Source organism: Salminus brasiliensis, chromosome 19, assembly GCF_030463535.1.
Source record: "Salminus brasiliensis chromosome 19, fSalBra1.hap2, whole genome shotgun sequence".
Lineage (NCBI taxonomy): Eukaryota > Metazoa > Chordata > Actinopteri > Characiformes > Bryconidae > Salminus > Salminus brasiliensis.
Window position 1 is genome coordinate 27,007,696 of NC_132896.1, and position 14,935 is coordinate 27,022,630.

General features: G+C 41.5%; 1 protein-coding gene across 2 annotated transcripts in view; it reads right to left on the minus strand.

Moving 5' to 3' along the window:
* Window positions 1–12: 12 nt before the first annotated feature.
* The window catches only part of flt4 (fms related receptor tyrosine kinase 4), a 37,504-nt gene continuing 22,581 nt past the window's right edge, over window positions 13–14,935 (minus strand). The window contains exons 11-30 of one of the 2 annotated variants that reach the window (XM_072662994.1): window positions 13,390–13,516; window positions 12,809–12,917; window positions 11,870–12,208; window positions 10,124–10,270; window positions 8,108–8,239; window positions 7,244–7,350; window positions 6,715–6,850; window positions 6,403–6,507; window positions 6,184–6,297; window positions 5,736–5,824; window positions 4,361–4,526; window positions 4,033–4,127; window positions 3,587–3,709; window positions 3,187–3,298; window positions 2,671–2,770; window positions 2,436–2,541; window positions 1,766–1,878; window positions 1,315–1,435; window positions 623–708; window positions 13–516 (exon numbers count right to left, since the gene is read on the minus strand). In XM_072662994.1, the coding sequence (XP_072519095.1) occupies window positions 303–516; window positions 623–708; window positions 1,315–1,435; window positions 1,766–1,878; window positions 2,436–2,541; window positions 2,671–2,770; window positions 3,187–3,298; window positions 3,587–3,709; window positions 4,033–4,127; window positions 4,361–4,526; window positions 5,736–5,824; window positions 6,184–6,297; window positions 6,403–6,507; window positions 6,715–6,850; window positions 7,244–7,350; window positions 8,108–8,239; window positions 10,124–10,270; window positions 11,870–12,208; window positions 12,809–12,917; window positions 13,390–13,516 (2,641 nt within the window). In that variant the 3' untranslated portion in view covers window positions 13–302. The remainder of the gene's footprint in view (window positions 517–622; window positions 709–1,314; window positions 1,436–1,765; window positions 1,879–2,435; window positions 2,542–2,670; window positions 2,771–3,186; window positions 3,299–3,586; window positions 3,710–4,032; window positions 4,128–4,360; window positions 4,527–5,735; window positions 5,825–6,183; window positions 6,298–6,402; window positions 6,508–6,714; window positions 6,851–7,243; window positions 7,351–8,107; window positions 8,240–10,123; window positions 10,271–11,869; window positions 12,209–12,808; window positions 12,918–13,389; window positions 13,517–14,935) is intronic. The other variant, XM_072662995.1, reaches the window with a different exon arrangement.

Below are 14,935 nucleotides of genomic sequence, written 5' to 3' on the forward strand. Positions count from 1 at the left end.
TGGGTAAGGCAGTTTAAAAGAAGATATATTGTTTTATTTTCCCCCATTTTGGGTTAATTCTTTTGTACAAATAAACAAAAGAAGCTTACACTTCACATCAAGATAAATGTAACAAAAAGGCGATAAAATACTTTTTGATTTGCAAAAACATAATGACATAATGGTGCCACCCAGTGGCAGCAGAGAGAACATGGAGGTGGGGAAACTGGGTAGATCAGTTCAGTTTATGAGGCAGGGGCAGTGGACGTAAGGGGAAGGGGGCTGACGGCTGTGTTTGATTTAATCCAGCCTTTTGAGCAGCATTACAGGTTGGAGGTTGCCGGGCATGATCCTTTGGTCATAGCCAGGTCCGGAGTGGAGAAAAAGTCGCACACGCCACCTTCAGAGAGCTGACCATATTCGTTGTTGTAGAAGGTCTGGCCAGAGAGCTGGCTGAAGAAGGCTGGTCGGTGCCTGCTGCTGCAGGTTTGGCTTGGGCTGCTGATGAGACGTTCTGTGCTGGTGCCTGCTGTTGAACTAAAGAGAGAGAGAGGGAGAGAGAATGGGTACTTGATGAAGAGAACAGTTATATGCAAAGTAAATAGTTAAGTCATATCTCCACACACACTGCAGGAGAACTCACTTCTTCGCCATGGCCCCTCTGTGCTTGTGTTCAAGCCTCTCCAGCTCTTCGGAGGCCAAAACCATCCCACTGTCCGTCTGGCTGTCCTGCAGGGGCACAGCAATGCATTAGACCTACTGTAAACAGTATTCACTCAGTGGCCACTTTATGAGGTATGCACATCTTTTACTATGCACTCATTGGGCTATGTTTCTACTGACTTCCTTCATTACTGACCTGTTTGTGACAAGAGGGCAGGAGCAAGATGACTATTTTGTTTATTAGCATATAAATGCTTTCAAATATTTACAATATAGGTATAAAATTAGAGGACATGATGTATCTGAGTTTTGTCAGTGTCTTACATTATCAGATAATCAAAACATCTTCAAATAAATAAACTGAAATTCTCCAACTGAAATGACAAATACCCAAGAGGAAAGCACTGTGTGTGGTATAACAGGGCTCCGCTACAGTCTGTCATCTGACTTTTAATTATGGTATTGTGCCAGTGAGTGTATGTCAACAGTCTTAAAACCTCTCCTCCTCCTAAACAGTTCACTTAAATATGCTAATATGTTCATTATAATGACTGAAAGCAAGGGTAGACTAATTAGCATGATCCATTAGCATAATTCTGCTGGCCCACTATTTACTTTCATGTAGCATTAGCAGCTTTGAGTGAAGTGTTTATTTTTAAGAAAGAGTCTTACATGATGTGACTTGTGGGAGGTCATCTCCATCGGAAGCTCCTCGAACGTCTTTACCCGAGAGTGACATGTTTTAGAGGGGCTCACTATTACACACCCAGAGAACGGCACACAATTGTAGTATCTGGGGGGAAAGAGGACTGTGGTATCAGAGAAACAGACAGATGAACGGAGGAAACAGCAATGTTTTACAACACAACTATTCTGTATTACTAATCATGTGATTATGAACACCTGATATAATCGTAATGTAATCATCAAAACATCTTCATCCAGAAAGGGTTAAGTCTCTTGCTTAAAGGCACAGTAGTGGCAGCTTAGCAGACCCACAACTCTGTGCACGAAACTAAGCTCTAGTAGTGGCATCTTCAGGTAATCTGACTCATACAATTTTTCCAGTTTATTTATTATTTCAGCTCATGATTGACACAGTCCCAATCCATAAGTACAGTACCTGGCTGACATGGTGTTACAGGGCAGTCTCAGCTCCTCTTCCGATGGTGGTCTGGAGGAGGCCTGTGAGAAGCCATCATCTGAGGAGCTCTGAGAGACATTGAAGGGAATGTCCTGTGAAAACAAACAGTTATTTTTTTGTATTTCACTGGCACCTACATGCCATGCTATGTTATGTGAACAGCTATTATAGACTACAAGGAAGGACACATAATTTGGGTAAAGTCAAAAATGTGATATTTATGAAAACATAACATTAGTATTTTGTGTAGGCAATAACTTTGCACCTGGAATAGATAAAATAAACAAGTGCCAGTAAAATGCATTCATCTGTTTGGGTGTTTCCCTTTATTACTTTTGTAAAGGATATCATAGTTAATATATTTTGAGATAAAAAATAAAATAAACTCTTAAATGTCTTACTGACATTTACTGAGACTACTAGCACCAATTGCTTGTACCTCCACTGAATTAGGTCATTCTATTTATGCATTTACACAACTTTTCATTATATATTTTTTATATAAATCTGTTTTCACTCTGTTTTTGTCAAATGATATGGACTGTGATACCATTTCTAAAAGCAATAATAGGGGAAAACATCCAAACAAAAACAGCCTTTCTTGTAATACAGATTTGAGAGAAAAGCAAGACAAAGACAAATCTCTTACCGGTAAGCTGTTGTCCTGCAGAAGGTCTCCCAGTATCTCTACGAGAGCAGGAAACGTGGGCCTCTCCCTGGGCTCGCCCTGCCAGCAGGCCAGCATGATCCCATATCTACCAGCAGGGGGGGAAAGACACACATCACCACACTGTTTCAAATGGATACAATGTCAGGCCATTATCCATGTTCAGTACTAAATATATTTGATCTTGAGGATGAGTGATGTGCATAAACATGCTCACATTTCAGGGGAGGCAGTGTCAGGAGCCCTCATCCTGGTGCCGTCCTTCAGCTGTTTACAGAAGTCCTCATCGATCTGCACGCCAGGATAAGGGGAAGCACCTGTGGGGGAAAAAACACACAAAAACATTTAGCCGCATGAAATCTTCATGTTTCATGATTAGAAATTCAGAACAACAATTTGGCAGTCTTCTCACAGCCAATCAAGTTTGTTAGCCACAGTGTATGTCCCTGGGGACTATGAGGTTTATTCATCTTAGCTCAGATCATAAAATAGGAGGACACATAATTAACAGTTTTATTACTCCTAAAATTCGGACATTTGGCCATAACGTTTTAACAACCTGTAAAACGCCCACAATGATTATATTGTCAAGTCAAGTCAAGAGGCTTTATTGTAATTTCAACTATCTACAGAAAACACAGTGAAACAAAACAACACTCCTCCAGGGCCATGGAGCAACACAACACTTTTTTGATGAATAAGAGTCTTCATGTGCAAACAACATTCAGTTTACCTAGCGAGAAGATCTCCCACAGCAGCACACCAAAGGACCAGACATCACTCTGGCTGGTGTACACTTTGTCGAAAATGCTTTCAGGAGCCATCCACTTGAGTGGCAGTCTGGCCTGATAAAGAAGCACACATTACACCAAGATCAATCACAGAGTAAGGCAAAGCCTAAAGCTAACAGTCTTTTCATCTGACAAGGAACAACATGACACTTCACGTCAAAGGCTGATGATTTTCACTCGTTTCCAGCATCATGTGGACCATTTGAAGTACCATTTTGATTTTGAAGGCAATTCACTTTGTCTCCACCACCACTTGGAGTTCTAAAACTGCTGTGTTAAAAACCTATGAAGAGGGTTATTTGAATCAAATGGCTTTGCTTCTGCGTTTTCTTTTTCTCTTACATTGCCTTTCCGCACATAGTCTGGGTCCTTGTAGATATCACGAGCAAGTCCAAAATCACAGATCTTCACCACGTTGCTCTCCGACAGCAGAATGTTCCGGGCTGCCAAGTCTCGATGAATGCACTGCCAGGGGAGAATAACAGCCAAAATGTGTGCCGTGTGAGTTATGTGTTTGTGCTGCCAAGCTATAGATTTGTTTTATTACTCCTTTATCTATGTCTTGGACCGCCAATCTAACAGCCTCAGTATAGGGCTTAGTACGGTTTCCCAGTTCTCAGCTTTAATTCTCATGGGCGACAATGGTCATGGCAGGGCATTCTTCATTTCTATCATTTACAATTCCTGTTAAAAGACTACAGGATTACTGGGACAACCTGGAGTTTGACAGTTTAAATCAAAGCCAAAGCAAAGGCAGGTTTCTCTGAAAGCAGCAGCCTGGGGCTCACCTTACGAGATGCCAAGAACTCCATCCCTCGCGCCACCTGAAAGCTGTAACATATAAGATCTTCTATCGTAAGAGGAGTCTTCCAGAGGTCATCCACTTAAGGGAAAGAAACAGGAACAGGTATTTATACAGAAACATGCTGCTTATTAATAGTGGTAACAACTCTGATTGGCTACTGTAGAGTGAACCAGTACTGACATTTTTGGATTCAGAGACAGACGACAGCAGCTATGCATAATCAGAGATGTTTGTGTAAATCATTCAGGCATTTTGTATATGGGTTTTAGCTAACCCTAAACCACAGATGGAAGATGGAGGTGTAAACATACTTTTCTCCTCTGAAGGGGAGCTATTCGGGCTGTTTTTGCCCCGAAGCTTGGTCGGGGAGCTGATGTTGGAATGAGGAGACTGGCATGAAGGTTGACGGCCTCTCTGTTCCATCTGCCCAGCCTCCATCATCCTCCTCACTTGGCTTTGGGTTTTAGGGGAACGATCCTGCAGAACAATGAATAGATCCCACAGTGAGCTTCAGGCATTTAAGCCATGCTGTTTTGCTTTACAGTGTAATGAAAACCCAAACAGCAAATGAAAGAGCTCAGCCTAGTTTAAGAAATGCATTACCATGGTCAAGTGCATAACAATTGGATACAGTATTAGACACAGTACATGGTAGCGGGGAATGCAGACCTGTCAGGATTCCTGCAGGATTTCAGTGAATCAATTCATAACCTTTACAGTGCCCTTTCGACTACAGTGAAATAAACAATTGTCCTAATTTGTCTAATAGGTCTATGACACTGAATGCCATCTGACAAAACGTGTAATATGCTTTCTACACAAAAAGTAGCAACATTTAAAACAAAAATGACATGTCATTTGTAGATTTATATAATCAAAGTCTCATACACACAAACCCACACAGGCACTGCCCACACAGTAACACTAATTAGGTCAGAAATTGCAGTTTTGACCCCTGACTAGCTGAAATGCTTTTTTGGTTTACTGCCCTAGCAACAGTGTGCCTTGCCAAAGGAAAAGGCTGAGCACGATTTGATAAAAAAAAAAAACGTAGCTAGCTGTCTGGGAGAAACTGAACACTGCAAGTGCAATTAGGTTAGCAGTCTGTTAAATAGGCGGATACAGCATAACACAATTCTAAGTGTTACCTATCAGGTTGACTTTATTAGGAGGATAAATAGATTTGTTTTTGATATCTCAATGTTGATTGCATAATCACCTTGTCCAGTGCCAGTACATTTACCAAGTACAGGTCTGACCTTGCAAGAAGTATCAACAATCCTTTATCCACTGGCAGGAGTCCAAACATTCTCTGCTAGTGCTACACACACATCAGCTACTGACAGAAACTACTTTACATTTGTTCATTAAATCATTGCAGTAAAGATAAATAGTGGAAAATACACAACAGTCTGAGTGCGCTGTTTTCCATTACCGTCTACAATTTTATAGGGCATGTTTACCCTTTTGCAAGGTACTGTAACTTCTCATTTTCCCTGAGTTTTCCATGACTGACCTAAACAATTCCACGTTCTTCAGGACACATAGGAACTATCCTATTTAATGGTACTTCATGGGTATCAGGGATTGGCAATGAATAAATTAGACATGTCACATTTATGTTTTTTTCGATGCTGCCTTTGTGGCTAATGAGAGGTAGAGCATCTAGCTTTCTATTACACTTACCCGATATGGTAAGAAGAATTCCCTTTTAGCCCGTAGGTAGTTGGATAGATTTCCATATTTACAGTACTCGACCACAACCATGAGAGGACCTGAGCAAGCAAGACATGGTTAAAGATAGAGAAAAATTATGTAAAAGCTACATTCTTAAAATCAACTCTTAGAATTCTGAATTTTCTGTAACCCTATAGTCACTCTTACTACATTCTGAACAACCAAACAGCAATATTTCAGACTTCAGTCACCCTTTATTGGTAAAAAATAAACAGTCTACCTGTCTACCCGGTACACAGAAACTCACTCAGAAACTATTGCAGTGCATCACACATAATGATACTATAGCTAACAATGACAGGTCAGAATGATTTAATCAGGACATCACTAGTGTCTCTGAATGTACTGTTGAGTTTTAGGTATTAAAAAGGTTAACACAGGTGCTGTCTAAACTAACCGTTGGGTTTGGTGCACGCTCCCAGCAGGTTGACGACATTGAGATGGTTCCCGATGTGAATCAGGATTTTCAGCTCTGACATTAAAGCTTTGTGTTCACTGGCGGTGGCTCCTTCTGTAATACAAATACACACATACAAAACACAACAATACAAAACTTTATTAAAAGGCCTTTGATGAGCACTGCATGTAGTAGATATGAATATGATTAAGATCTAACCTTTGAGCATCTTGACAGCCACAGTGCTTGAACTGCACTTCTTGTCACTTCCATAAATGGAGGCCTCTATCACCTTGCCAAATGCTCCATGACCAAGCACCTTTCCTGAAGATGTTGCAAAAGGAAAAAACAAGTGTAACACTATGATGATAGTATTTAATATGTATTGAGCTCATTTGCATGGATTTTTGGTAGCAGTGTAAATCACAAACCGCTAGATGTTCAAACACTTGTATTGCTTGTATTCAACATTTTGTTGCCTGTGTTGAACTGTAGTGAAGTATTGATTATGATGTCTTTTTCATTTCATACCAAGGCGCAGACGGTCCCGCTGGATTTCCCACTGGTTAGAATCGTAGGGTAGGTATTCACACTGTTCTTCCAGAGGAACCTCCCCTGGGTCCATGATGATGGACAGGTAGCTCGTCTTGATATCAGCTGGGTTCACCTGGGGGACAGCATCACAACATTATTACCACAGGCTGATACCAGTATATGTAGCACAGAAACAGCGAGCCTAAGGCCAGCAGCTGCTTCTTGACGAATTGCTGACAGTGACCCTGTTTCAAACAGAAGCGTTCACCCAAAATCCATCTAGCCAAGCACAAACGGTGCTGCTTATTCGTTTTGCTTGAGGTATGGTATCGCTACTTGGGACAGATTGGAGCTGGAGGCAGCATAGGTTGATCTAAAGGTAATGCTCTTGGAAATTGGGAGCAGTTCCCTGGGCCTAAGTCAGTTCCCAGCACTGAGGGACAAACAGTGAAGTGCAACTGAATGACTTGGGATGTAGATGCAAACCCCACATGCATCAGAAACTGGAAAGCAAATCTACACTAACCCGTTTGACATTGCAGAAGATGAGTATAAGGAGGACCCAGAAGAAGACAGCAATCACTCCAGTGCCGATCAGGATCACAATCTCCACGTTTGTGCCGTCATCAGAACCTAGAACAGGAAAATACTTTTTTTGTGACATTGTTTATGAAGCCATTTCCCATCATCCATGTTCATGTCCAGTACAGAACATCCTCTTAAAATTCAAAACACTGTTCTTTCTTGTTACAAACTTCCTCTATTCCACCAAACATGCAAGACCTTGTGTCCCAACATCTGGTCTGTCTGAAGACAGTCTACTCTGCAGTATCCATTGTTCACAGAGCATTATAAATGACAGCACCATCACAGGTCTTGATAACTTAAATATCTAAACACACTTCTCGACTATTGTGGTGCTGCTATTTAATATTTTGACCATTTACTGCATATTTTATGACAGGTTATGAATCATACTTTTGGAGCATGCTGACTTAATAACAGGAAAATATGCAGAGCTGATTAAAAATCTTTTGTCTTTGTGAATTTGTCTGGCAGTTTGCAGTTTTGTACATTTTAAGAAAAAATTTTTAAAGGAGTTTTTTTTAAGTTTTAAAGGAATTAGCCCCATTTAACTGAAATCACAACTTAAATAGAATTATCATATTTGAAAGGAAATATAGAGAGCATGAAAGTAAGAGGCAGCATGAAAGTGAGTGTATATGGGTATGTAGTTAGCAGGTATGAGTGCCAGTCTCATTATATAAACAAGGTTTATGTATAAGTCAATGGTCTTATTTGACCTTGTGTGGCTTGGACCAGAAGGAGTAAGCAGAAGGAGTAACCCATGTGTAGCATCTCTTCTTGTGTGCATTAAAGAGTCTCTCACCAATAACAGACACGGTTGCTGAGGAGTGGATGCAGCCTCTCTGGTTGCAGGCGGTACATGTGTACAGACCGGCGTCTTCCTCGCGGACACGTTGGATGCTAAGCGTTCGATTGGAGTCCTGCAGCAGGATCCCTGCGCACATCCACAAAGCTGTCAGTTAAATTTGTACACTAGAAAACCCTGCACTGCCAGCCATCTGTGGCACTCTGACTAGTGGCCTGTCCACTAATGAGCTGGCTCTCGGTCCAGTTTCCTGAGCTGTCCCAGACTGTTTGAAATATAACAAAGCAAGTCAAACACAGCTTCAACCAAGTCACAAATTTAACATATCACATATCAGGACCTTGTTAATCTGATAAATCAGCTAAATGTTCGATAAAGGCGTTTGATACTAGTCTCGGACACCGTGACACCAGTTCAGCTAGAGTGACACACATGGGTGCCACCAGGGGGCGCAAGTCTATTCTTTAAAACGAGGTATTCAGAAAGTACTGATAGTCTATTTCTTGCTCACTCCACACCATGACTGCATGCAGGTTAACAATACTATCTTCAAAGCCCAGGGGTTTGACTTTGTATGTATATAGAAAAGCAACATTTAGCTCTGGTGGTCTTTCCCTTTGAATTTCTCCTTTAATGTTTCACATGTCCACATTAAATTGATTACAGGCAAAAGCTTGCACATATCAACCAACCAAGAGCTGCCTGTAAGCGCTACATTTAGCTATCATACTACCTCATGCTTTTTTTAAGCATCTCCACAAAATCATAAAGTAAAAGAATGACTATTTTTGAAGTGATGACAGCCTTCACAGTTATACTGCATTACATAAACAAAAGCCATCTCGAACGATGCATTCCAGATGTTACCATAATTTCTTGCAGTTCAATTTCAAGTGTCAGAGTAGCACAATGGTTTCGAAACCTGGTCCTATAGTACCCCTAAACTACACATTTTTATTTTTTTTCTCTGGTGTACCACATCCACTTCAACTCAGGAAGGGCTTGTTCATTATCTAATTAGTTAGGTCAAGTGTGCCTAAGCAGGAAAAAAAACACCAAACTATGCAGAGCATAGGTACTCCAGGACCAGGACTGGAAACCACTGAAGTAGCCTAACCCTTCACCTACAAATACAAGACACTTTTAATGACTACCATACCAGAGTGCTCATGTGTTTATGTGTCCAATTACGATAAAGAGAAACATAAGGTGAAAGCGGTTTCACTAGATCGAGGGTCTATAAAAATCCTTGTGATCCCACTATGACGGTTAATTAATCAGAAGCAAATCCAATTCGGTACACACTGCTGCCATGCAACCTGGCAGCGTAATAGTCTTGTTCTCTTACTGAACTCTATTTCCTCCTGTTTGCACACACAAACACACATACACACATACATGTATACTGTGTATGCACAAAGGGCACTGTAATTCCACAGAATTAAAAATTCCATAACACTGTTCACCAGGGGGACTTGGTGGACTCCTAATCTACCACCATCTACATGTATTCTCAGAGACGCCAGCCATCACTCATGCATAGTGCCCTTCCATTCCTTTATTCCTAAGCCAGAGCCTCCAATGCCTCGCTCCAATGGCCCGCCCAGCATCTGCCAATCAAGTTGCCAAATGGAACTCTAGAATCCACTTGAATGCAAAGTAGAGCAAAATTAGAGTCAATGAGACATGGCTCTTTTGGTTGCTGAAAGAGTGTATGAGCGTGATTGCGCTTGCGTATGGTACCACTGATAGCATTCATTTATAGAAAGCTTTAAGCAAGTAATTTTGTTCTGGAAAAGGGTGAATGGGTTTGATAATATGAAGACCGCTGAATGGTAGAAGGCAAGGCATGTAGAAAAAAGGTAATAGGAAAAGATGGAAAACATATATTATGTAGAATTACTGTCACCAACAGCCATAAGCACTCTCTAATGTAGAAACACAGGACTTGTTTTTGCATTTCCTTGCTTTGTGTTCAGATATTCAAAATGAACGGGAAAAAGGGAGGCTGACCTGATACTTGGTGAAGAGGCTGGTTGTCTTTAAACCAGGAAAGCTTTGGAGAAGGAGTGCCTTCCACATCACACTCCATTTGCAAAGACGCACTGACATTTACTGTCTGGTTGCTGGGGTTGTGCCGGTACCTTGGGGCCTCCAGGGCTGGGTAAGGGCGAGGAGGATTTGGGGGTTTGGAGAAAGACAGAGAGAGAGTGAGAGAGAGAGAGTGACAAATAGACAGATAGAAATATGGCAGGAGACAAGAAGAGAAAAAGGGTCATCACACTATGGCCAGCGTTTACAACAAATCGATTGTGCATTCACAGCAATGATAATGTCTTTGGCCTGTTCCTGTATGTTACCTTATGGGATTGAAAGGGCATCAAAAGTTTCACTTACATCAAAAGTATCTTGGCAAGGCAGGAAGCTGTTAAAATCACACATAACCTGATATATATATATATATATATATATATATATATATATATATATATATATATATGTGTGTGTGTGTGTGTGTGTGTGTGTGAAGAATGTTCATTATAATACACTAGGACCATGACATGAAACATATAATACAAGATAAGCACATTTAGTCTCACATCCTGCAAAACATTTTCTGAGTATTAGACATTTTGAACATTTGTCGATAGGTTGGAGTTTATTTAGTCCATGAACGGTAAGAAGTGAGGTTTCCATATCTAGATTTAAGCATCATCTCAAGTACAGCTAATATACACAGACTTCCCTCAAAGTAACTTATCTAGAGCAATGGTTTCCAACTTTAGTCCTAGAGTACCCCTGCTTCACATTTGTTTGTTTCCTATGCTCTAACCCACCTCCTTTGGCTTATCAACAGGTCCCTTCCTAAGATGAATTAGGTATTTTACAGGGTAGAATTACATGGACACAGTATCATAGTGTGCTTCCATTGTTGCATGTGATTGCAATATACACTACATGGACGTAAATATGCAGACAGCCCTTCTAATTAGTCAATTCAGCTAATTTAAAGTGCATATATTGCTGACACAGCCATTCAGCTGAGCACACACAACCTCCACCCCTTCTCTCTCTCCTTCCCTCACACAGACTCCCTTTCTCTCCCTCTCGGTTGAGCTCAAATTGCTTCAAACTTAATAATGATAAGGCAGATGACAACACAATCGAACAAAATACTTTTAAATGAATATTCTTATTATAAGATTCTATTCCTCCTTAAGTGCTCATTCTAAAGTAACTGCTACATAATTTAATGGAAAATTTGGAGGAGAAGCTTACTTATAAAAACATAACATCAAAAATATAAAAATATAACTTGATGTGACAAATAGATAGAACCATAGCTGTCTCCAGCCAAACCCAGTAGGGGGCGCTAGTAATTTCAATCGTGCAGATCTAGGGAGTAAAATGAGCTGGAAAAGCAGAACGTCTGTGCAATTACATAGGCAAAATTTTCAGAAAATACCATTGTATTTAGGACTGTAATGACAAATGTACTCCAGTACTGATAATATTATGTAATAATACAGTGCTAACAGCGTTATTCACCTGAAAGTAAGTTACTGTTATTGTAATGTAAACCCAATTTGTCCAACTGTAATACGAGTAGGTCTTTCTCACAATGCCAATTAACAACCAGCTGCACCAACCAACAACCATAGTGTGTTAAAGTAACTGAAATGCTAAAATATGCAGGGCAGGGGTGCTACAGGACCAGTGATTGGCACCCCTGGTCTAGATTTTTAAAAAGACCCTCACCTTTCACAGGGACGTATTTGCGGAGGCAATGCTTCTCCCCGCTGCGCCGATTCTGCACCTCACACACATAGTTGCCCTCGTCCTGGAGCTGCAGGCTGGGGAAGGTGAGCTCCAAGACCCAGTTGTTATGGGAAGCCTGAAAGGAGAGGTCCCCGCCTAAAGCCTTGGCGTACCGGTGCAGGCTTTTGCAGTCCTCCGGGGGCACAGCCTGGGGGTCCAGACGGTACCAGCGCAAGTTTTCATAGGTGTAGTTGTCAGCACTGCATTTCAGACGCACTGGATCCAGCTCCAGGGGTTCCTCTGTGGGCTCCATTTCAATCCCAAAGCCTTCAGGGATGGCTACACAAAAAAAGAAGAGTTGAATGACAAGTCAGACAGAGCGGTGAAGGTGTGGCCCTGGTTTTAAAATAAGGGTCAGTGCAATTTTGAGAGTTTCTTTGCAGACATATGCAGGGACACCCTGACAATCTGCAAAATCTCTTTTCTGCCTGTAACAATGCATTATCACAGATTAGGCAGAGGGAATTACAAAGGGAAGTACTAAATACAAAGGGAAGGGCTTTTTGTAATGACCTTATATAAGGTCACATCAGCATTTCCTAACCCTTGTACTGGAGGGTCCAGCACTGCACAGGTTGGAAACATCCATTCCTTCATCTTATAAAGGGTTTAATTATTAACAAGTGGAATCAGGTGTGCAGTGACCAAGGTACTTCAGAACCAGGATCAACAACCTTATTTTTAATGACTGCAATTCAGTGATTATAGACGCATATTTGATGTAGGTACAAAAGGATAAAGGTGCACGTATTCGTCACTGTACAGTGTGGACTGTACAGCGAAATGTGTCCTCCGCATTTAACCCATCTGGTAGTGAACACACACTCACACACACACACGTGTTAGGGGCAGCTTTCACACAGTGTAGGCGAGACTCACTGGTCACGTAGAAGTAAATGAGCCGCTCGTCTTTGCCCACTTTGTTCTCTGCCGAGCATTTGTACATAGCCGACACGTTTGCATTCCGGATGACAACCCGGCCAACTGTCTGAAGAGAAAACAGAAAGAAATCACATTAATTTACTTTTTATTCTTCGTCTTTTCAGACACTGGGATCAAACATGTCAATGAGGCTGATGCGCCATGACTCCATGACCACTCTACTTCTCACCCCTCAAACAGGAGATGACCTCACACGTGTGACAGAAAACAGGAAGTGAGTGCTCCAAGCATGCATGTTTATTCCCACTCCCTCCAGGAAGTGTGGAAAGGAAGAAGGGTTTAAATATTTCGAATGTGGAAACAGCAAAGCTTGCCCCCATGTTCACTCCCCGTGACTGACAAAGGTAGTCAGGGTTCATCTATTTGGGTCACTTATATAAAAATAAAGAACGAGGGTTCAGGCTTTGGAGGCACTTACATAACAGGTAATATATATCAGAATTCAAACGTTTGTGGGCTCTGTCAACAAGAACCCGCTGTGTAATATTAATGGAGTGGGTGACATAGTGAAAACAAACCTTTTGTTTGCCGTCCACTGGCTCAAGCCAAGTGTCCATGCTATCAATCGCATTCACGGTGTGCTCAAGGTCCAGATCAATCCAGTCCTGACACAGAGGAGCCTTGTCTCGCTGTCCTCTACGAGCTCTGGGAACATTTAAAAGATTCAAAAATCAGTCACTGGAATACTGCAAGGCCAATCCCTATATCTGGCATGCTTCCAAATGCTTTCTACCTAAAACTTGCTTATGAAACCTGGAGATATCTGAAGCAGGCACATTCTCTCTTAAGTGCCTCATAACATTTTATGAAAAGAAATGAAGGGATTATAGAAAATATAATTAATGTTACGTAATAAAATTATTGTAACTGAGATGATACAGAGCTAAGATTAAGTCGTTATTAAGACTCAGACGCCACTGTGTACTTTTACTATTTCATACTCAACTTCCAGATGGTAATCATTAGCAAGGAAATCTAAGAATAAAGCCTTTTAAGGCCCAGTCTTTAGCAGGAAGATTTGTGGATTTCTATGGCAAGGAGAGGAAAAGTGGGTGTCTGGTGATGATCGCTACGTCCGTCATGATCGTTGTGTGTATGTGTGTCTCTGTGTGTGTCTGAGAAAGACAAGAAGGATGTGCAGATGGATGGAGGAAGTGCTTTCAGACGCTTCTACCTTCCTGTGGATGATGAGGGTTAACGAAGGACTTGCATGAAGGCCACACGCAGACTTTGGTGCCTGAATCATTTACAAGGCAGGGCTGGCACACACCAGTAATATCCACCCTATGTGACAGCCTTAAGGTATAAAGGTAACGAGAATATGGAGCGTGGAATGAAAACGCACTGACTTCTGATAAATAGGTAATGCTTACAGTGGTGAGCTAGTGAGACATGCTGGTCAAGATAGGTTGGCAAAAGCCTCCTGGGCTAAATGTGCACGAGTGTTTGTGTGTGCCGGAATGTTTCTGTAGGAGCATCCATGCATTTGTGTGTAGGTGGACGCGGAGAGAGAGCAGGTACCCTGGGCCTCAGCTGTGAACGCGTGGGCGTGATGTGGATGCATGAGGGAGGCTGGAGCTTGCCTGCGGCTCACCCTGCACCAACTCACACGGCTCAGCTGCGTCCAGACTCTGCTGTAGCCAAAGCAGGCTCTGGGAGGATTGCAGCAGCACAGCATGACTGCACAACAGTGCAGAAAGCCTAACGGGAACCATCAGGACCTAGTCTGCTCCCTTCTCCTTTCTGGCCCAGTTATGTTTATTTAAATATACATTCTATATTGCTACCAAAGGGCAATATATTTAAAGTGGTACTGCTTCTATGATGGCTTGATAGGAAATAACATTTTCTTGTTGTAAATGTGTTTTTATTAATATATATTGTTGTAGTCACAGTCTGATTAATTATCTGATCCTCTTTTTTTGTAGAATGTGTTCATAAACCAAGAGACAGAGAAGTAACTACTGATAAATCCAGCCTATTTCTAGTGACTTCTAGTGATTTCTAGTGACTTATATTTCCTTTAGTGTATAAAAATGTTAGACCCTGTGCAGCACTACAGTC